The sequence below is a fragment of the Microtus pennsylvanicus genome, chromosome 20 (assembly GCF_037038515.1).
Source record: "Microtus pennsylvanicus isolate mMicPen1 chromosome 20, mMicPen1.hap1, whole genome shotgun sequence".
NCBI classification, from domain to species: Eukaryota; Metazoa; Chordata; class Mammalia; order Rodentia; family Cricetidae; genus Microtus; species Microtus pennsylvanicus.
The window spans coordinates 39,201,638-39,226,135 of NC_134598.1; the positions used below are offsets into that span (position 1 = coordinate 39,201,638).

The following is a 24,498-nucleotide window of genomic DNA, read 5'->3' on the forward strand; positions in this document are numbered from 1 at the left end:
GTGAGGTAACTGGAAGTAGGGTCAGGAGACAGGAATTAAATAGGGTAGTATCACCTGATTTCTTAGCACTGATACCTGAATTAGATAGGGTAGTATCACCTGATTTCTTAGCACTGATACCTGAACCTCCTTTCAGGCAAATCAAATTAGCATTTGAGCATAAGATCCAAAATTCACTCACTCTCTCTCCCTCGCTCTGTGTGTTTGTGTGTGTGTGTGTGGGTGGGGGGGTATTGTGAGGTTGTAGTGGTGTGTGTGGTATGTAAGCTCCTAGTATGATTTCCTGATGTGTCCAGGAAGGAGAACCTCCACACCAGATGATCAAATGTGTGTGTGTACGTGTGTCTGTGCACAGTCACGCGTGTCTCTGCACATTTGAGGTTGATGCCTATATACAGGTTTGAGTGTGTTTTCTCGTGTCTTGTCCACTTTTTTTCTGAGACAGAGTCTTTCATTGGCCTGAAGCTCACAAAATAGGGTAAGCTGTCTGAGCAGTAAACCCCAGGAACATTACGTATCCACAGTTTTGTGCTGGGATTCCACAACTGGAGTTTTATGTAGATTCTGGGGATTGCAAATCAAGCACCTTGTTAATTGAGCTTTCCCCTCAAATCCTAGGATGAAGTTTTAATTGGGATACAAAATAATCAGTTAGAAATGTGGTTTTTAAAAAATGGATTTATTTTTTTTAAAAAAGGAGGGGGGTGTATTCTGAAAACATTGACTTTGATCCTGAGTTCTAAGTGTTTTCCAAATCAGCTAGGGCTCCAAAAGACCAAGGTATTATTCCACCAAAACCCAAGTTGGTGAGCCAAAGAGTTTAAAACTTACAGCTAACAGATGAGGAGTTACTTACAGGAGCAAAGCAGCGACACCACAGAAAGTCTGACTGCAGCAAGGAAAGATTCCTTCTCTGTAGCCAGATAGATGGAAGTGCCTGCCCGTCAGTCGACCGTTCACACTCTCAGTACTCCAGTGTCTCCAGAGGCTACAGAAACACAAGTAACTGGGTCAGAATCACACACAGATGACAAGGAAATACTTCGAGGAGAGCTGGAATCTCAGGTGAGAGTCTAATAACTCCCACTCCAGGTTAAATGCCCTTGTATAAAGAACCATCAGCAGGCCGGTGGTGGTAGGGTGTGTAACAAGGAAGCTCAGTAAGTCGTGGAAAGCAAGCCTGTAAGCAGCATTCCTGCCATGGCCTCTGTATACTGGTATATTTGTGTTAAAATGAATAAAGCTTGCCTGAAAATAAGCGGGCAAAGCAGCCACACTCCTCAGCTATACAGGACCGTGGTGGTGGTGGGGGGAGCAAAACTTTAATCCCAGTGCTCAGGAGGCAGAGGCAGGCAAGTCTCTGAGTTCAAGGCTATTCTGGGCTATACAAGATTGATCCAGAAACAGATATCAGTGTTTGGGAATCACACATGTTTAATCCCAGTACTGGAGAAGGGGAGACAGGAGCAATATGAAGAGCAGAGAGAGGAATATAAAGGGGGAGAGACAGGAACTCAGGAGTGTGGAGTCTGATAATTTGTGGAGACAGGATCATCACCTTGAGTCTGAAGACTTGGTAGAGGTGGTTGGCTGCTTTGTATTTCTGATCTTCAGCTTGGACCCCAATACCTGCCTCTGGGTTTTTATGATTCTGCTACACCTCTGCTTTGATTTCTGCTTCGAGATTCCTTCCTTGATTTCCTTACATGATGGACTAAAACTGGAAACTTAAATAAAGCCTTTCAATTTGATTTTGACCATAGTGATTACAATTTAAAACTAATACAGCATATTCCCAAGTGGGGGATAAACCAGACACCCTTAAATCTCATATATGGGCCATCCATAATCTTCAGCGTGACACATACCCTGCATTAAGAGCCCCAAACCACCATTAAGGCCACTTGCTTTGAAGAATTTTTTTTTAATTTTAGACATTTATTTTACGAAAAAGTTGCAAAAATAAGACAGAATATTCCCAAATGCCCTGAACCTGGTTGATTCTTTTGTTACGATTTTGAGTGGATGTGTCACAATTGTTGAGCCAATCAAGGCATTCCTAATTACTAAATCCATGGTTTATTCAGATATCCTTATCTTTTACCATTACTCTTTACCATTGTCCATTAGTGTCTCCCACGAAGACACTAATTCATACAGCAGTGGTTCCCATGGCTTTTTGTAAGACATATATTTGTGTTGAGGAATCATTTATACTTCTAGGGTAAAATGAAACGTTAGTGTGTTGCATCCTTCCCTACTGTCTTTATCTCAATGGAGTCACCTTTGGGAAGACCATGAGAAGTTCTTTTCTGAAGTACATCACCTCCATCAAGGTTGCAGAGAACATCAAGTTCTTCATGTTGTATATTGTTCATTTTATAAAAGCTCCCTCCAGAAATGGAAGCCTCACAGACATGGTGGCTGTCCTTGTGTTAATGTCGACCTACCACAGTGTCAACTGAGAGGGAAGCCTCTAATGAGAAACTGCCTACATCAGATGAAGAGGTTGGTCTTTGGACACATGTGTGTGTGGTTTCCCTGATTATTAATTCACAAAAGAGGTCCCGGTCCGCTGTAGGCAATACCATTCCTAGGGAGGAGGCTCTAGGTTAGATAAAAGTACCAGCGAAGCACGAGCCTATGGGCAAGCCAGAGAAGGGACTAGCTAATGTAAGACTTTAAGACAATCCTGAAGCCATTTCTGACTATTCTAAATCCTCTCAGCCTCCGTGCCATAGTGCTTCCCCTCCTCCCCTGGGAACTAAGGACCTTATAGCTACACACGCAGGTACTCAGTTCCTGAACAATTACCCATATACGTACGTTTTGATTCAGTCCCCTGGGAAACGGGGTCAAAATGACCTCTGACCTCATCTGATCTGGCAACAGCTCTCTAGTCAATTATTGGTAATAGCCCTTCTGAATGAGCCATTCACAACCCCCCTTGATTCTGCGGCCTTCTCCTTTAAAAGTAGCCTGTGCACACTATTCGAGGTCTCTCGGCTTCCTGAATGCTGAGGGACCCTGTCATGACAGAATTAATAAAATCCTCACGCCTTTGCTTCAGCTATGGTGTGAGAGTTGGTCTCTGGCGGCGACTCCTCCTCGGTGTTTGGACGCTGGAGTCCACTCTTCCTTCCAGGCTTCCTTCCTCCAGGTTCTTGCCTTGAGTTCCTGCCCCGATTTCCCCAGTGATGAACTGTGACTTGGAAGCCTGTGCCAAATAAACCCTTTCTTATCTAAGCTGATTTTGTGTTGGAGTGTTTTAGAACAACGCCAGAAACTGCTACTGTGGCCCACTCTGTTGGCAGACACAGGCAAAGGAAGGCACATTCCAGACTAGTCTGGGCGACATAACGAAACACTGAATCAAAAACTAAAACCCAAACCGTGGTGATAACCACGAAATGAAAGTGTAAATCCACTCTTAGGAATACAGGTCGCTGACCAACATTATTCTGCTGTGTCATGTTATGCCATGTTATGTCATGTTAAGCCCTCCTTTCTCTAATACTGCTGCAGGTATGAAGTGAATTTATCTACCATGACTTCCTTTAAAGGAACCATGGAATTGATTTTTCATGTGTGTCGAGTGAGAGAGGAGGAAAGCCTCATTTGTATACATGGATAGCCGGCAATCCCAAGACCACATACTGAAAAGATGGCAATCCCTTCCATACACTTGAGGTGTTCGCATATCAAGCATGACATGTTTTATTCAAAAACCTGTGACTTTCTAATCAGTGACCTGGAGACTAGAAGGAAGTGGTGTTCTGTTCGACCAGTATGCTAGAATTAAGCAAACCAGTTGAAAACAACAGATATAACTTAATAATTGAAAACGGGGAAACTCACACGACTGGGGTAAAGTTTCCCATGTCCAAAACAGGTCTGGAGAACACCATGCAAAGAGAGCCAAAGAGAGCAAACTGACCCAGATTCCCAGGTTTTCTTCCCTGGCCCCAAGCAGCCACACCCTAGATAAAAGTGATTGGCTGAGCTTCCCCATCAAGATATCAACTTCCTCTAAAGGGTGATGACAGAAAAAGTTAAATCAGTCTCTTATCCATTGAAAACATTCTTCATGCCTGAAGGTGACATAGATATTTTAGGAAAGAAAGAAAAGTAAGAGTCCCGAGAAAAAGCAGAAATACACAAATATAAACAATCAGAAATTCTTCAGGCTGAAGGAAAAGAATACCAGAAACAACAACATCCTTTTGTGCAAATAAAGACCATCAGAAGGCTTGAATGTCATCTTAATACCAAGTTCCCTATTTCCACTTTTTTTCCTTTAAAATACACACAGGGCCTGGCAGGATGGCCCAGCGCCTACAGATGTTTGCAGGGACCAAGATGGCCTGAGTTTGCCTCCCTGGTACACTGAAAAGGGAGAACTGACTCCTAAAATTTGCCCGCTACCTCCACGTGTATATTGTGACACACATGCATAAAAACATGTGCACAAAATGTAAAATATATGTGAATGTTTAAAAGAAAATTATGATATTTTAGGAATGTTTAACACATATGCACATGAATTAACTATAGTGTATTGTATAATAAAGAACACTAGAAAATGGCAAATGAATTTCTATTGTTAAAAAGTTTTACTACTGACATATGATCTCACCCTGTATCCCATACTGGACTGAACCTCACTATATGGCACGGCCTGGCCTCAATCTTATATGAAACCATCTTGATCCTGGGATTACAGGTGTGAGGCACCACACCTAACATCAAGATTTACTTTCTGGAAAAAGGGGACAAAAAGCAATACTGGGTAGAATATAAAATACTAAGGACATATAATTTATAATCACTAAAACATATCAAGTTAAAAATAAGAATTGGAGAAACAAAATATGAGCAAATCACTTTTCATAAGGGATTTAATGAATATGATACAGATCAAGACCTCGCTGGCCACAACTTGAAATAATTTAAGTAGAAACAAATAAAAAATACACCAGATCAATGAGACAAAAAGTAGGTTATTTTATATAATAAAGATAGACAAACCCCTATGCAACCTATTAAAGATGAGAATAAACATCCAAAGTAACACAATCAGAAATGAAAAGGGATACAGACACTACGGAAATCCACAGAATTCTTAGATCATACCAAAAAAACCAGTACTGCACAGAATTGTAAAACATAAATGAAATGGACACTTTTCTGGGTGGGTACCATTTACATCAATTAAATAATGCCTAGGTGAACAATTTCAATATGTATATACTCTTAAAGGAAAAAGAAGCTCCCGTAAAAAGCAAACAAAATATCCCAGGACAAATGGTGTTAATGAAGAATTCCATTACAACTTCCCTACTCTTCTAAGTGCTGCACATAATATAAACAGAAGGAACATTGCCAAAACTCTTTTTATGACTATGCAGTAAGATTGTCGCAAAAACAAAAAGAATCAACCGAGGAAGAGAATAAAAAACTAATCTCAATATTGAACATGAATGCAAAAATACTCTATCCCATCCTAGCTTGCCACCAAGGACTCCTATCCATCTGGAATGTGTTGATGTCCATCACCACAGTCTACTCCAGGGTGGAGTAGATATAAGAGACTCCAGAGCTGAGAAAACTAAGAGAAGACAGACCAAGAAAAAACCACAAGCACAGAGATAGCCGCAGCAAAGACCATACCAAGCAGGCAAGACTCTCCTAACAGGATTGGTACAAATGTGCATGCATTTATGTAAGAATACCTCCAACAATTTGAAAGACAGCATGATAGTATGAAAAGCCAGGGAATATACAACAGGAGAATTTGAACACCCTAATCCAGAGGTAGTACAAGAAATAGACTTTAAACATAAAATTATGAAAAATATAGGGACCATCAAAAAGAATGTAAAAAAACAACTTCAAACAAAAGGATGAGAAGAATAACAACAACTCTGAAGAAATGAGAAATCTATCAAAGAATCCCTGGGAAAGGAAACCAAGAAAAAGCAATCAAACTGGTAATGGAAAGATTTCAAGACTTGAAAACTGTAATGGAGGAAAAGGATTCAACAAAATTAGAGAATAAATCTTTCCCAACCTAAAAAATGATATTCCTATTAAGGTAAAAGAAGCATACAGAACACCAAATAGACTGAAACAGAAACCCTCACCGCATAATAATAAAAACACAAAAGATACAGTATTAAGAAAGAATATTAAGAGCAGCAAATACTTTATACTCACAGCAGGAATATATCATCAGGATGAAGTATCAATACCAAATATAAATTTCAGTAATATAAAAGCACCCACATCACTAGAAATAAATTTATGCCCGAAACCACAGTAAGAGTAGGAGACTGAAGCACTCCTCTCTCAATAATGGACAGACTGGGGTCACACAGAGGTCAGACTGGGGTCACACAGGTCAGACTGGGGTCACACAGGTCAGACTGGGGTCACACGGGGGTCAGACTGGGGTCACACACGGGTCAGACTGGGGTCACACAGGTCAGACTGGGGTCACACAGGTCAGACTGGGGTCACACAGGTCAGACTGGGGTACACAGGTCAGACTGGGGTCACAGAGGTCAGACTGGGGTCACACGGGGGTCAGACTGGGGTCACACGGGGGTCAGACTGGGGTCACACACAGGTCAGACTGGGGTCACACAGGTCAGACTGGGGTCACACAGGTCAGACTGGGGTCACACAGAGGTCAGACTGGGGTCAGACTGGGGTCAGACTGGGGTCAGACTGGGGTCACACAGGTCAGACTGGGGTCATACAGAGGTCAGACTGGGGTCACACAGAGGTCAGACTGGGGTCACACACAGGTCAGACCAGGGTCATACTGGGGTCGCGTAAAAGAAAATCAATTTAAGCACCAAAAGGAAGACCGAAGGACTGTTGGGGGATATCAGGAACAAAGCCCGTGTCTCACCCATACTAAACAAATACTCTACACTGAGTCACAGTCTCAGTACTCAAATGTTTCATCACGAGTTTACACATTTTAAAGGTGACTGCATTTGTCTGTGCTTCAAACTGTACAAACTTTTAGTCACTTTTCCAGGATCCCCTAATATTAAGTTGCTATACCTCAACATAAAACTGCTGCTTGACATCCAGAAATTTAGTGTTTATACAGTCCAAAAAACCTTACTTACTGTAACTTTCCCAATATTTTTATTATTGGAAAATTCTCTTCCATTTTGACATAGCTATTGATATAGTTTCAGTGCCTTTGTTAAAGATGCTACACATTTCAGACATAGACCTCGGGGAAATAGAGTTGGAACTGACCTGCAAGCCTCCTTCCCGAGGCCTAGCTCGAGTAGTACCTGAAGATGCTATGCAAGCTGCCAAAGGAAAAGAGAAATCAACATTCCTACCCAGCTATAAAACTTAGGAACCTTGGGGGCTGGAGAGATGGCTCAGTGGTTAGAGCATTGCCTGCTCTTCCAAAGGTCCTGAGTTCGAGTCCTACCAACCACATGTGGCTCAGAACCATCTGTAATGAGGTCTGGTGCCATCTGCTGGCCTGCAGACATGCACGCGGACAGAATATCGTATACATAATAAATAAATATAAAAATCAGAATAACGTATACATCATAAGTAAATATAAAAATCAGAATATTGTATCCATAATAAATCAATATAAAAATTAGAATATTGTGTATATAATACATAAATAATTAAATATAAAATTAGAATATTGTATACATAATAAATATATAAATAAATATTTAAAAAAAAAACTTAGGAACTTCAGTGATACCTTTCTGACAAGATACCCCCACGGTACAATAACAACACAAGGGCACTTTATCACGGGAATGACCAACATCTGTCTAATAGAACTTAAGGTCTACTCAATAGGAGGGAATGCACACCCAGTACTATAAACTTAGCCAATATCTATGGCTAGAGAGGTTCGAGACCCTAGGGGAGAACCAACAATTGCCAAAATCAATATACTTTCTAACAATACTCTAAATGCTTACTCTTATACCCAAAGATAAGCGTAACTCTCAACCCCTCCACAAGAAAACCCTTCTTTTGTAGTAGAGAACATTATAGAGATATACAACAGGTCCACATGGAGAGAATATGTGACCACAGGTGCTCAGCCCCAACTGGTTTTCCTACAATGTAACTCCTACTCCTAAGGCCCAGAAAAAACATGGAAGAGGAGGAAGATGGGAAGAACCAGATGACCCAGGACACTTGTTGCTAGTATCTTCTACACATGACAGAAAAACTGTACCTGTGAAATCTCAACAATACAGTTACCTAAACAAGACTTGCATAGTGATGCCACCAGTCGACATGCCAATGCGCATGAGGGAGATAAAACTTTAATTTTAATTTAATGTAATCAGAATTTTAATTTCATTTTGATGCAATTAGAACTTTAGTAATTTTTATTTAATGTAATTAGAATTTTAATTTGATTTTAATGCAATTAGAACTTTAATTTTAATTTAATTAGAATTTTTGATTTGATTTTATTGTAATTAGAACTTAAATTAAAATTCTCATTACAAAAGAAATCAAATGAAATTAAAATTCTAATTCCACTAAATAAAAATTAATTTAACGTAATTAGAATTTTTGATTTGATTTCATTGTCATTAGAACCTTGATTTAATTTTTATTTAACGTAATTAGAATTTAATTTGATTTGATCTTAATTCAATTAGAACTTTAAATTTCATTTAAATTTAATGTAATTAGAATTTTAATTTGACAAAGCCCCACCCCTCGATGGAGAGAAGAGCTAAGCACAACTCACTGTGGCTGACAGAGGGCGAATCAGTTTTTCCCAAGAACGAGCATCCAGATAGGTTATCCAATCCCAAGTGGTCAGCCCTTAACACGTGTACAGCAATATGGCTAGGATTAAAGCCATGGCTTTGACTGCTGGTTCCAGCCCATTCCTTAGCTTTATTCTGAGAGTCTTGCCTCATGGCAGAAGTACTGGCTGGAGTCATATTTATTGCCACAAATGTATGGTGTTTAAAGGTCTCTACCACCACCAAAAAGCATGCAGTCAGCTTTTCATCAATACCATTTAAGGTTTGCAGCTAAAGCTGAGTCAGAAAGCCTCTCTTTTTTTTTTTGTCAAATATTTATTTATTTATTATGTATACAATATTCTGTCTGTGTGTATGCCTGCAGGCCACAAGAGGGCACCAGACCCCATTACAGATGGCTGTGAGCCACCTTGTGTTTGCTAGGACTCGAACTCAGGACCTTTGGAAGAGCAGGCAATGCTCTAACCACTGAGCCATCTCTCCAACCCCAGGAAGCTTGCCTCTAGCAAGCAGAGCCTACCTGAGAAAGTGCTGCTATCAGCTGTGTTTAACTCTATTCTTTTCTATCTAGAATAACTTCCCAAGCTCTTTAAGGCTTTAAAGTGGATTTAGTCAGCCCCACATTGGCACATCATTCTGTTGACTGAGGTTTGTGTCCTACCAGGTCACACATCTACTTAGTTCCAAGTAAACACATAGAGACCTACATTAATTATAAACGGACTGGCCTAGTAGTTCAGGATTCTTATTAACTCTTATAACTTATATTAGCCCATAAGACTTGTCTGTGTTAGCCATGTGGCTTGGTACCTTTCTTGACAAGGCAATCACATCTTGCTTGCTGTGTCTGGCTTCCTCTGTGTCTGGAGGAAGACTGCAGACTGAAACTTCCCTCTTCTCAGAATTCTTGTTGTTTCACCTCTACTTCCTGCCTGGTTGCCCTGCCTATACTTCCTGCCTGGTTACTGGTCAAACAGCATTTATTTAAAATACAAGTGACAGGGTCCAGACCATTGTCCCATGGCACAAACCACTAAACACTAATTGATAATTATTTCTGGATAACTTCCTGTTTAGCACACGACACCACTCAACTTATCCTTTTCCTTGGAAATTGACATCTTTCCTTCTAAAAAATGAGGAGTACGAGAATTCTAAGATAGCTGGAAAAAATGGGAGGCCCTTACATCTTTCTTGCTAAAGGCTAATTCACACATATAGTCCTTGTGTAAATCTTCAAGGACCAATTCCAGGAGACCACGACATTCTGTTGTTGATATAACTGCAGCAGCAGGAGGAGCTGGACATGATCTACACCTCTAATCCTGCACACAAGTAGCTGGACATGCTGCAAGCCCCTAATGCTGCACACAAGGAGCTGGACATGCTGCAAGCCCCTAATCCTGCACATAAATAGCTGGACATGCTGCAAGCCTCTAATCCTGAACACAAGTAGCTGGACATGCTGCAAGCCCCTAATCCTGCACATAAATAGCTGGACATGCTGCATGCCTCTAATCCTGCACATAAATAGCTGGACATGCTGCAAGCCTCTAATCCTGAACACAAGTAGCTGGACATGCTGCAAGCCCCTAATCCTGCACATAAAGAGCTGGACATGCTGCAAGCCCCTAATCCTGCACACAAGTAGCTGGACATGCTGCAAGCCCCTAATCCTGCACACAAGTAGCTGGACATGCTGCAAGCCCCTAATCCTGCACACAAGGAGCTGGACATGCTGCATGCCTCTAATCCTGCACACAAGGAGCAGGACATGCTGCAAGCCTCTAATCCTGCACAAAAATAGCTGGACATGCTACAAGCCCCTAATCCTGAACACAAGGAGCTGGACATGCTGCAAGCCTCTAATCCTGCACACAAGGAGCTGGACATGCTGCAAGCCCCTAATCCTGAACACAAGGAGCCGGACATGCTGCAAGCCTCTAATCCTGAACACAAGGAGCTGGACATGCTGCAAGCCCCTAATCCTGCACATAAATAGCTGGACATGCTGCATGCCCCTAATCCTGCACATAAATAGCTGGACATGCTGCAAGCCCCTAATCCTGCACACAAGGAGCTGGACATGCTGCAAGCCCCTAATCCTGCACATAAATAGCTGGACATGCTGCAAGCCCCTAATCCTGCACATAAATAGCTGGACATGCTGCAAGCCTCTAATCCTGCACACAAGGAGCTGGACATGCTCTACACCTCTAATCCTGCACACAAGGAGCCGGACATGCTGCAAGCCTCTAATCCTGCACACAAGGAGCCGGACATGCTGCAAGCCTCTAATCCTGCACACAAGGAGCTGGACATGCTGCAAGCCTCTAATCCTGCACACAAGGAGCTGGACATGCTGCATGCCTCTAATCCTGAACACAAGGAGCTGGACATGCTGCAAGCCCCTAATCCTGCACATAAATAGCTGGACATGCTGCAAGCCTCTAATCCTGCACATAAATAGCTGGACATGCTGCAAGCCTCTAATCCTGCACACAAGGAGCTGGACATGCTGCAAGCCCCTAATCCTGAACACAAGGAGCTGGACATGCTGCAAGCCTCTAATCCTGCACATAAATAGCTGGACATGCTGCATGCCTCTAATCCTGCACATAAATAGCTGGACATGCTGCATGCCTCTAATCCTAGCATTTGGGAAGGCAGCGGAGTCCAAGCTCAAGCTTGGCCTGTTCTATACAGCAAGTTCCAGACCGTATAGGACATCAGCAAACACCAGCAAAGATAATTAACATGTAAACTCAAAGAAGGCAAGATGGCGAGCTGTGGGAAGCCACCTACCTGCTTTCCATTCAGGGTACACAGCCTCTTGACCACGCCTGAATCAAGTTTAATGGTTTATTGAGAAGGATCCGCATGGCCTTCCTAGGCTTCCCTCCACTTTGAATCACAGTCACTAACTTGGGGGTTTGATGAAGCCCTTGCTTTCTTTCACTTCGCTTTCGCAGAGGCTATGACCAAAGCTCGGGTTGTACCTCCCTGGATGTTCACAGACCAGTTTGGATTAACATTTTTGGTGTGATCAACATTACAAAATGGTTCATTGGAGGTGCAGAAGTAACTCTCTCCTAAAAAGCAAATAACAATTTTATTAGCACAATATCAGATCTCTGAGCATTGGCCATAGTAAGCCTGGATGCGTTATGTCTAAACAATGGCTTCTGGAAACCTGTAACTCCTAAACTTGTGGTCACAGAAAGGGGGTGCAGTCTAATACCCCTTTCCTTTAACATCCCCCCACCTCCCTTTCTTCCAAAGCACCTAGGTTGGTTTTCAGAAAATTACACATATAATGTGAAAAGCACTAGGCCCAGAAATGAAGAGTGAGACCTGGGTTTTATTTTACCCAAATGTCTCACCTTTGATAAGTCATTGCTCCACACTTTGATTCTCAGGATCGTTAGCTGCAGAATTAAATAAATCAAGTAACTAAATTACAAAGTACTTCATGATTCCAAATGCAAACTAATTTATTCTTCATAAAAGCTCATCCTAGCCAGCCATGGTGATATGGTAGAATCCTGTAATCGTAGCTACTTTGAAGGCTAAAGTGGAAAGATCTGAGTTCAAGGCCAGCTTGAACTCAGCCTGAACTGTTACTACAAAGAGAGAGGGATTGTACTGGGTATTAGGTAGCTCAAGCTTGCAGTCCTAGGAGCAGAGGTTAAGGTAGAAAGATTGGCACCAAGTTTAAGGATACTTTAGGCTATGCAAGGAGTTTAAGGCTCATCTAGGCTCCACAGTGAGACCCTGTCTCAGAAATAAACATAGATAGTTCATTCTGGTTGAAATAATTGAAACGAATATATTCATAAAAATTAAAATCCTTCTAATTTCATTCAAACAGCAATCACTACATCCTTACACGGTGGACTTATCATCTTCAGTTGTAGTATCATCCGTTCAACTACTGAAGCCCTGTGAAGTGAAAGGCTTGGCTCCTCAACGCAGCATACTGCTGGCACTGTTTTCTCTAGAGGAATATAAATTTAAAATAAAACTAAAACTTCAAGTGGAAAACTTTTTCTATATCTTCTTAAATGGGAGCAGATATTAAGCTAAAATGATACAGTCATTTCTCACAAAGCTTAATCAGGCTTTTGTTTAATTAAGAAGGGCACAGAGGCTATACTGCTTGCCTATCGTTTATCAATATATAAATTTTTTACATTCCAAAATTTCTATAATTCCTACTGAAAAGATGGTACTTTTCCAAGAAATATATAACTTACTCAATTATTTTGGTACTGACTTTTTGACACGGAAGGTTACATGCTAAGGTTTTCTCTGAGATATAATCACAAAGAACACATTATTTTATATACTTAGTACAAATAGATTCATTCTTGATATAGTAATTATATCAGATGAGTCATAAATGTTTTAACCAAAATAATGAAAAAGAAAGCCTGAGGATAAGCTAATAATGTCAATATTGACTATTATCAAAATGTTCTCCAGGACCTGATTAGTAGAGAACCTCAGAGATGCCCAAAGGCTCCTGCACAAAAAGTTATAAAATTAATAAAGCCATGCAATGCACATGTATTAGTGAGAAAAATATGATGGTGCTACCATTGAATTTTACAGAAAAAGTACAAGTCATATCAAAAAAATTCTTGCCATTTTTATTTTTGATGAAAACTTGATGAATGTTCTGACTCAAAATGTGTAATAGAAGACTATATAAAAATAACCTTAGCAAGAGAAGATAGTTGTTTCTTAAGACAGGGATATATTAAGTCAGTGGTAAAGTCTTCTTAAAGATAAAAAAAACAGATAAAAAGAAAATGCGCAGATTTTCTATGTCCATCTCCTTTGATCAACCAGACCTTGCGCAGCTGACAAACCACCCAGGACACACGCTTTTCAACTCCTGTTTTAATTTCCTTCTCTGCATGGGCTTGGAAGAACAGAAACAAGCAGAAGAGCAAGCCCTTCGTGTGATTGTGCAGTTAGAGGTGGTTAACTCCTTCCTTCCCTGTCTCCCCTTTCCCATCATAATGTTCCTACTAGAAACATGTAGAACAGTTCTATAATTTGGAAAGTTCTGAGTCAAGGTGTCCACAGAATAGAGCTTCACACTTCCATGGTGTGCATGTGCACATACAGTTTCCTGCACACTGAGCTTACAAACTATTGGTTTCTCATCATTCTCTAGTTAGTAAAGAAGTTATATATATATATATATATATATATATATATTATAAATATTTATATATATAATTATATATATATTTATATATATTTATATAATATATATATTTTAAATATTATATATATTATAAATATTATATATTTATATATATAATTATATATATAATTATATAATATATATTATAAATATTATATATATATATATATTATAAATTAGGTGATCTTGTTCCTTCAGCACATCCAAGCCTCACCCTGGTCCAGCTGAAACAGTCACTGGTAGACAGGTTATCAAAGCAAATGTAAGGTTTTTACTTTCTCTAGTTGCTTTGAAAACAAACCCTAGTTATCATCTAGGACATAGATGAGTGGTTCCCAACTTTCCTAATGCTGTGGCCCTTTAATATAGTTCCTCATGCTGTGTTGACTCCCAACCATAAAATTATTTTCATTGCTACTTCATAACTGATTTTGCTAGTGTTGAGTCATAAGTAAATTATTTGTGTTTTCCAGTGGTCGTAGACACTTAGACAACCCCTGAAAAAGAGTTGTCCAACTTCCAAAGGAATCACAACCCACTAGTCGAGAAATTCTGACCTAGACACTTCTTCCAACACCTTTGCCTTTCTAAAAATCTGTTCTTCCTGGGGCCCTCAGTTGCTTATGGGATGAGCGTGAGTATCTCCTCCTCCTTTTAAATTAAAAGCTTTGAAGTTTTCCACTATTGAGAGTGATGCTGGCTGTGGGAGAGCTACATATGATTTACAAAGTAGGAAATTCATACACCAGCAGTATTAGACTACTTGTGTAAGTCAATATCGTTCTCACATTTGCTAAAATTTAATTATTTAGGTCACTAACTAATTTATAAATAATCCTGACATTCAAGTCAAAATCTGTGACATGAAATCTGGAGCCCATGGTTTTACTTCTTATGGTAGAAGGAGCAAGCAGACAACCTTATGAGAAAAACAAAACCTGATTAAGCCTGAAACACAGGCTCTTCACTTCTGGAGAAAATGACGGACATATTGATAGACATGCATTCATCACACTTAAACAAGGGAATGCAGAAGAAAACATGGAAAGGCACTTAATGCTTAATACTGGTAAATCTTAGGAATTTCAATGCTTTCCTAATTTCAAAATCTAAGGAAAATTTTCCCAAAAAGAATGCAACCGAGGAAAACCACATTCAGTTATATGTGCTCTTAGTGAAACCTAACGTGGGTGAGCTTCTGAGTGCATTGTATACTAAAGTGCTCATTTCCATCAGAAGATGAGTACCCCACATAGCTGCAAGAAAAATACAGAGTGGGAAAAAGTAAGACTGTTTTATTAGTTTACTGTGTAAAATGATTTAATTGGGTTTTCTAACCCAAACTGTGCACTGGCTAAAGTAAAAATTATGGGAATCATCAAGGTAACACAAAATCTCCTGCTCCAGCTGGGGTACTATGTGCACTGTACCTCTGTGTCAGGCCCAAGGAGCTTCCCTGTCACTTCCATCTGCGGTGGACACAAAATAAGGTGGGTGACCTCTATGACCACATTTTCTTTTTTTATATTTATTTATTTATTATGTATACAATGTTATGTCTGTGTGTATGCCTGCAGGCCAGAAGAGGGCACCAGACCTCATTACAGATGGTTGTGAGCCACCATGCGGTTGCCGGGACTCGAACTCAGGACCTTTGGAAGAGCAGGCAGTGCTCTAACCACTGAGCCATCTCTCCAGCCCCCTATGACCACATTTTCCACACATCTGAAAGCTAAGCACAGTTTTCTCTCCTGAAGATACATCCAACTGTTGGGTTTATGATGCTTTCCACCAGGAAAAGTGCAGAGAAGCTACGGTGGACGCAGATATGAAGAAAGGTATGTCTATATACTGAGGTTTCCACATATAGATAGAGGAGTGGGAGCAAGATTAATAAAAACTCAGAGACAGGTATTAGGGTTCAACCTGAAGACCAGAAAAGGAAAGCAGTCAGTCACTGGCTCTGACCTTAACCTCAGTCCGAAAATAGTGATTCTGCCTCCAGGAAGTCTCAGAATGAGACTGTGACTGAGAGCTGTCTCCTCCCATTTTATAATCATCTCTAATTCTGGGATTAAGGGTATGCACCACGACTGTTTGGTTTCTATGGTAAACTAGTGTGGCTACTGGGATTAAAGGTGTGTGTCATTGTAACTACTGGGATTAAAGTATGTGTCATTTGCTGCATAGTCAGTAAGACTGGACAGTGTGGCTGTTTTACTTTTCCAAGCTTTATTTTTAAAAATACAAATAAAAAAAAATAAAAAAAAAATAAAAAAAATAAAATAAATAAATAAATAAATAAAAAAATAAAAAAAATAAAAAAAATAAAAAAATAAAAATAAAAATAAAAATACAAATAAAACGACACCACAGAAGTTTGTCTTAAGACCTAAAAAATTAGCTAAATGTGAAAACAGAAATTCTACTAATGAGGAGACCAAAAATAGTTCTCATGCACTAGTGTAAACTAAGAGATCCGTGGCCTGCCCTCAGTTCTCCACACCTGGTCAAGGGTAAGATATCCTTAGAGTTCACAATGGGAATTTTAATTTTGTGTTGGTTTTTATGATAAAATGTATGCATCACCCCATTGTGAAATACATCTAAATAACTACCTCTAAATGAAGCACAGCCACACAAACTCCCGCCAAAAGCTCTAACTCTTTAGGTGCAAGGTATGTAACTTGGACAGGAATTAGTTGGGAAAATAAGATAATACCTAATTTAAAGAGATGCTCACAGCAAGTTATGGGCAGAGAATATTCACTTACTAGGAATAGAAGTCAGTTAGCTATATAGCTGGCTCAGTGCATGGCATTCTGAAGGGCATTGCATCAATTCTGCACACCAACATAGCATTAAGCACTGAAGGGATCCGTGAATAGCAGTTAAGTTAGTACAAACATTGCCTGCAGCTTTATCCTGATAACTTACATGTTCACAGGTCGTGAAGGTTGGCCAGTTCTTTCACAGCCACTGTGCTTGGATAGCATTGCAGTATGGAACCTTTGCATATCATCTTTATATTTATAAATATCTTTAAATTGCAATGCAGTTAGCAATCTCTATCATTTGTATGCTAGATTTTCATGTAGATTGTTTTACCACTATTGGTGGTGGTGCTCTAGAGCAGTGGCTCTCCACCTTCTTAAAGCTGGGACCCTTTAATGTAGTTCCTTACGCTGTGGTGACCCCAAACCATATTTCACTGTGTACGGTTATTTTGTTTGTGTTTTAACAAACAGAGCTTGTCTGAAGATCGTAGTGCAAAGCTAAACCACTAGAACCCAGGGAGTGGGGGCTCACACCTTTAATCCCAGCACTAGGGAGGTAGATAGGACTAGACAGGACTATAAAGAGGGAGGAGTCAAGAGCACTGCAGTCTGAAGGTTTAGTGGAGACAGATACAGTCTGGAGATGCAGTCTGAGGACAGGATTGCCCCTCGGTTTGTGCACTGGTAGAAGTAAAAACTCTCTAGTGGCTGGCACTCTGCTTCTCTGATCTTCAGCATTAACACCCAGTATCTGACTCTCAGTTTTTATTATTAATAAGAATTAGAATTCATGCTACATCATTGCTACTTCATAACTACAATTTTGCTACTGTTAAGGATTGTGAAGAAAATATCTGATATGTGGGATATCTGAGATGTGTCCCCTGTGAAAGGGTCATTCAGCCCCAGGAGGTCATGACCCATGGGCTTTGAACCACAAGCTGTAATCTTGTAAAGCAGCCCTCTACCACTGAGCTACACTCACCTGCCGCACTTATTCTTATTTTCTTTCTTTTTTTTTTTTTTTGGTTTTTCGAGACACGGTTTCTCTGTGGCTTTGGAGCCTATCCTGGAACTAGCTTTGTAGACCAGGCTGGTCTTGAACTCACAGAGACTGCCTCTGCCTCCCGAGTGCTGGAATTAAAGGCGTGCGCCACCACCGCCCGGCTTTCTTTCTTTTTTTTTTTTTTTTTTTTTTTTTTGCCTGTCCTGGAACTTGCTCTGTAGACCAGGTTGGCCTCAAACTCACAGAGATCCACCTGCCTCTGCCTCCCAAGTGCTTGGATTAAAGGCATGCACTACCACTACCAGGCTCCTATTCTTATTTCCAGGGGCAAAATCATTCAGGTTTTGTAATCTCAGGGGATTATGCGGAACAACTTCTACTGTTCCACACAGTAGTACAATGATTACAGTTAACAAAAATTTAGTGAAATGTTTCCAAGTCAATAGCAGAGAGGATTTTGAAAGTTCCTGGCACAAACAAAAAAATATTGGAGGTGATAGACACACCAGTTACCGTGACATGATCATTAACACTGTGTACATGCATTGAGATAGCTCACAATACCCCATGCTATAACTCCTATGTAGCAAATAAAATCAAATATAGCCAAGAGTGGTCATATATATCTCAAACCCAATATTTGGGAGGCAGAAGAAGGTGTATCTTAGTTCCAGGTCAGCCAGAACTACAACAATGAGACTCTTGTCCAAATAAATAAACTGCAACTATAAGGCTAGTGGAAGGGTTTCAAACTGAAAGACGGTTGACGTCTGCAAACAAACTGGGGCAAAATGAGTATAGCATCCCATTAACAGGCTCATCCAAGCAGTGGTTCCCCAGCCTCTGGGGTCCTTCAATTCTCCTCTCCTGCATCCTTAATCTTCCATGGATATAACAGCACAGTTTAGCCCTAAGTTTAGGCAAGCAATAACGACAGTGACTTAGATTCAGCACTCACACAAGTAACAAAAGTTCAGAAAACAAGTGTCCGTCCAAAAATGAAAGACAGACAGACAGGCCTTCCAAGAATGAGACGACTTGAGAAAAATGGGTCATATCTGAAGGACAGATAAACAATAAGCAGGGCAGGCATGAGATGTAACTCTGATGTCAACGTGCCTGGGCACCTGGAAGAGGAGAAGGGAGTTAGGGGCTGGAGGAAGGAAGAGGAGGAAAAGGGGAAGAAGGGGAAAGAGGAGGAGGAGGAAGACATAGCCTTATGAATCTCCACATGGTCTATTCAGAGTCAAAAAAATAAAGTAGGCAAGGCATGGTGGTGTATGCCTTTAATCGCAGCACTTGGAGGTGGCAGTGGGTGTCAGGCATAATTTTGCTGGAAGATTCTGAAGACCATGACACAAGTATCTCTAGGAGCCAGGCTACTAAGTATTTAAGTGCACTATAAGATTCATTTGTAACTTCCCAGCTACTGACTTTGATCACTAAACTAAGGAGACACATATCCACTGAGCCACTTTTCAGGTTCTTTCACTCACACGGGCTTAATGAACATGCATAGAGCCAGCAATGCATTTTTAAGACTTTCTTCAGGTGAGGCAAAATACTGTTAAGAGATGAAGATGATGAGCAAGGAAATGGGGGAGGAGACTCTTGATGACTGAGAAACAATTTTATCATTATTTCAAAATTAATCTTAAATTTGTAAAAGATATTTTAAGGAAGAAAGAGCTCAATGAACTAAATTGCTCTAAATGTATATTCTGATATGCATATGAAAGTAATGTGGTCCTCTCAATGATGTTTTCTTCATTTTACTGGCACACCTACAGGTTTCTTACTCTCTTCTTTTAGTCTTTAAAACCAAATCTCACTTCAAAGTGTGATGTAGTCCCTTCTACTGCTAAATTATATAGAAGACAATTTTAATTATGTTGTCCTGTAGACAGAGCAAGGGTATCATTTGCTAAAAGTAATGGAGAAACTCGGGCACTTTGAGGACTCCTCAGAATAGCTACCTTACTTCCTTTGGAGGTGAATGGTAAAAGAGAAAGCATCAACTAAGGCCTGTTAAAAATCCGTAACCCTGGCATGCATGCTTCTTAGGTTTCATCAACTGTGACATGGAGAAAATGAATTTAGAATATAAGAATATAAGTGGTCCTTCTGAGTGATGCGTAGTTGTTGTGCCAGGACTACTAATTTCTAATAGGCCTCTGCTGTCGCTTCCCCTGACCCTAGTTATCCTCTTCAGGGAGAAGGCAGGTGAGATTCATCTTGATTCACCCTGCTGTCGACCAAATGTGGAAAATTCTTTAAACACAGCTACTTTTCCATTTTGTCTACACACTGAAATCATCTGAGGAACATCCAAAACTTTAAACGCTCAAGTCACACCCCAACCATGCACATCATAATATCTAAGGGGTGGGTGGGGCCAGTCACCTATACTTTTCAAAGTGTCCAATATGGTCCAAGATGAAGCCAAGATTGATACCTGCTATGCTGGATCGCCCCTCTTGATTTCGAGTGATTTTTGCCGTAAGTGAAATCAGAAAAGCCAACCTGGAGCAAGTCAGAACCACAGCCATGCTCAGAAGGTACAGTGGGATCCCAAACACGGGGACAGCACAAGTGCTGCGCTGAGCTCCACCAAGGGTTACCCCGCGCCTCACTGGAGGACCATCTTTCAAACAGCTTGCCCTTCCAGCAAAAATAAGTCGGCTAATTTTAAAGGTACCATTGTCTGTGACTGGTATTGCTTTACGTACATCCCTGCAAACAAAGCATTTTGTAGGGCAACAGGATAAAGTTTATCAAGAACTGGACTCCACAAGCTCAAATCCATGCTCGACCGCAGACAGAGATGGATGGACTTAAGCAAAGAAATATTTATCTGTGCAAGAACGTATTACTTTGCCTTGGAATTGGAATTCGATAACGATTGGCATTACTGATAAAGCTCATAATGATTTTTAACATGAATAGAAAATTATTCAACCTCATCGTTTGGGCAATGCTGCTTCTCGGTCTCTCATTGAGCACTTGTGTGAGGATATAGGACTTGCTTTTCCTAATCGTATCCTGATTCAGATTCTTCTACCATTGCACACATTTATGATGATGAATTGACAGGATAATATGGAAAATGAGACCCTAAGGGATTCACACAAGGGATTAATCATACCTCTGTTGGTATGCTTATTGCAATCATTCTTATGCCTTTCTATTTCTGATGATGTATCAGTTTGTTTCAAATGCGGAAAATTCATACTTTTACTATTACTATACATATTAATAGTTTCACTATTATTTACTTATTAATAATTAATTATTAATAATTAATTTATTATTAATTATTTACTATTAATATACATATTAATAATTTTACTATTATTTACTTATTAATAATTAATTTATTATTAATTAATTTATTATTAATTATTTACTATTAATATGCATATTAATAATTTTACTATGCATATTAATACTCCTTTTACCACAAATAAAAATCAAAAAAAAAGGAAAATAATGAATGCACCAAACTACCTTAGAGTGCAGGCTACTCGTGGTATAAATGAGACAAAGTCGGGAAACGGTTGCATGAGAAAACAAGCAAACTCTGCCTATTTCTCACATGTTCTCTCAGAATCTATACCATGGATAAAGAATTTGTTTTTGAGCGCAGTTGCTCACACTGTACCAGTTAAAAAGGAGTGCTTTGCTTCTGTATACTTTTTGCATTGTATCTTTGTACTTATTTTCACTTTTATTACTGATTAATTGAGGTATTGTTTCTAGGAAGGAGAAGCAAGAGTACACACGTACATGAGTACAGAGGTTTCAGAGTTGAGGTATCACTTTTTAGTATGTATAAAACGGCATAGTAAATAAATCTTATTGTGCAGTTGTTCATACTATGCATCACTGTGTACTGATTTACAAGACAACCATACCAAGGGACCACAATGCAGTAGATGTTGAAAGGTGGTACCAGAACAGGGACCATAAAGAGTAAAAGTTAGGAAGGGATTTAAATTATAAACCAGATAAGTAATCTTCATTACAGGGTAATGGGACAAGCCAAATCCTCTCTGTACCTTGCTAATCCTAAAGCATTCAATAAAAACTCATAGGGTTCACATTTCTCTTTCTGATTTAGAAATGTGTGTGGAAATAATGAAGCCTTAAAATTCTTTGGTATCCAGAAGGCACCTAAGATATAGATACTTGGTAAAGAATTAAAGCTAATGTTGAAAAAGCTCTGAGATAGGGTGAGAAAGTACTTGTCTGTTTCTGGTCTTATATAGGGTTTATGAGCTTTACTATTTTCAAAGAAAAGCAAATGAAAATAACTAGCCACTGTGTCAAGAGAAAGTAGTGCCAGCTGCACAAGTAACGACCATGTATAAAAAATTCAAATATTTGGCTCTTTGTCAATGGGAGTACATGACATGTAACTCCAGCATACAGAGGCTGGGAGGAAAGCTGCTATGCATCAGTTGCCTCCCTGGGCTAAATAACAAAACAACAATAAAACAATTCCATTCAGGATAGCAAGGGCAGACCTAAAAATTTCAAGTCCTTTGCAGTAATAAAAGTACATTTGAGGTACCATTTTTGTTCCAATTTTCTTCTCCATTGTTGTGATTAAACTCTATCCAAAAGCAACTTAGATAATGAGATTTATCTGGTTGATATCCCTAGATCACAGTCCATCCTTGTGGGAGCTTAGGGTGGAAACTCAAGCTAATAAATGAAGACAATACATGGGGAAACATTGCTTCCTACCTTTCTCGTTTGTCTAAGCTAGTTCTCTTCTGCAGGTCCACTTGCTTAGAGATATTGTCAACTCAGTGGAAGAGCCTTCCCACACTTTAAATCAATACAATTTCTCTCAGATGCAGCAATTAGATGTTCTCATCTATGCACACCCTCAACTGATGCTTCTTCAGATAACCCTAGGCAATGTCATGTGGACAGGTGAGGCTAATTAGGAAAAAGGCAATAATATACAAGGAGGTTTTAAAGATCGAAAGTAAATGTATTAATCACATCCAATCACTTAAACAGCCAAAGCCCAAACAGCAACTGGAAAACACAGAAATGTCAGGGAATGGAAAGAGGAAGGCCTCTAAGAACAATAAATAAAAAAAACTAAAACCAACTCTCCACAGAAACTTCTCAAACCAACGAAAACATAAGGAACTTTTAACATGAAATTTTCTAGATACAAAATTGTTGAAGGCCGATCATTTTCCAGAGGAACAATCAGATGATAATAAAACTAACAATATAGATTGCAGCACTCAAAAAATGAGACATAAAGACATAGCCTACAAATATAGACTATAATTTCTTAAACAGAAATGGCAGGATTCTAATCAAAATCAAACTACCAGAAATCAATGACGATAACTCATCCAGTACACCACATTCTTTGGAGAGATTCACTTGAAGCCTTCTGAGGTTTTAATTTTGTAGAAGATATTGTGACTACTAAAAGGATATCATTCAGCCAGGCAATGGTGGCGCACGCCTTTAATCGCTGCACTCGCAGAGGCAGGTGGTTCTCTGTGAGTTTGAGACCAGTCTGGTCTACAGAGCTAGTTCCAGGACAGGCTCCAAAGCCAGAGAAGCCCTGTCTCGAAAAACCAAAAAATAAAAAAGAAAAAGAAAAAAAAATAAAAGGATATCATTCTATTATGATAAAGAATAGGATGTCTGTTAGGGTCACTTAGACAACATTTTGCTTACTATTGTTATGTCCAGGTGGCATGCAATTATTGAGGAGGGGGCAGACCACTAAAATCTATTAAACCAGAAGCAAAGTTGATTCCAGAAAAAAAGGAAAAAACCTCCATGGGGCACACAAAGCTTATCAGTTATATCTGATCACCACCTGAGATTGGATTTCTATATCAGTGGTGATGGGAGATTTACAAACTACCCTATTTATAGCAAGAAGCAAGCATTATGCATGAACAAAAGAATTTTTATAACCTTGAGGTAAAGCTCAGGTACTAATTGCTTTGTTTGTTGTTACCATTTCCAATAACAGGGTTTTTCAGTGAAACTAGGGTTTGCCTATTGTTTCTGTCTGCCACTTCCTGGTGTTCTTTATTGAAGTTCTGTAATCCCTTGATACTGACAGTTTTGCATGTCAAGAAAGGGTATGGGACAATGCACAACAAAAAAGTCATGTACATCCCTTAATTTAAAAGTTAACTCAGCATTTCTAAAAACTGAAAAATGCAGCTGTTCTAGAATTATTATACTTTCATGGCACACAGGTTGTGAGCCTATAATGGCCCCTTGAGCACCATGTTAGAGGTCTTTGACTGAGAAGTGGGTCTTTTGGCTGGTTGTAAATCATGGTTGTCTCATTTGTTATAGGAATGTACCTTAATGGCTTATTAATCTTGGTGAACAAACATTTGCATCTCATGATACTAATATCTAACAGGCATGGTTAGCATACTACTTATCTTTGGGGAATTTGGGATGCACCCCTCCCTTACTTAAATTCTACTGTGTGACTTAATGTCTCCTAAGAACTGGTAAATCCTTATACCATTAATGCTACTATCAATTATGCTCTACTTCAATTTAGCAGTGGAGTGCTACTCTACACAGGAGAAACCGTTTACAAGCTCCACAAAATTAACTACAAATGGATCCTAAACATAAATGTTAAAAGTGAAGAACTTCTGAAGATACTGTGGTCTCCGAGTTTGGAAAATA

The 24,498-nt window shown here is 39.6% G+C and overlaps 1 protein-coding gene across 1 annotated transcript in view; it reads right to left on the bottom strand.

Moving 5' to 3' along the window:
- Positions 1 to 995: 995 nt before the first annotated feature.
- Positions 996 to 24,498, bottom strand: part of LOC142838794 (serine/threonine-protein kinase DCLK2-like) — a 38,380-nt gene continuing 14,877 nt past the window's right edge. Inside the window, exons 2-3 of the mRNA XM_075954421.1 lie at positions 11,601 to 11,887; positions 996 to 1,720 (exon numbers count right to left, since the gene is read on the bottom strand). Of these exons, the coding sequence (XP_075810536.1) occupies positions 11,751 to 11,887 (137 nt within the window). The 3' untranslated portion in view covers positions 996 to 1,720; positions 11,601 to 11,750. The remainder of the gene's footprint in view (positions 1,721 to 11,600; positions 11,888 to 24,498) is intronic.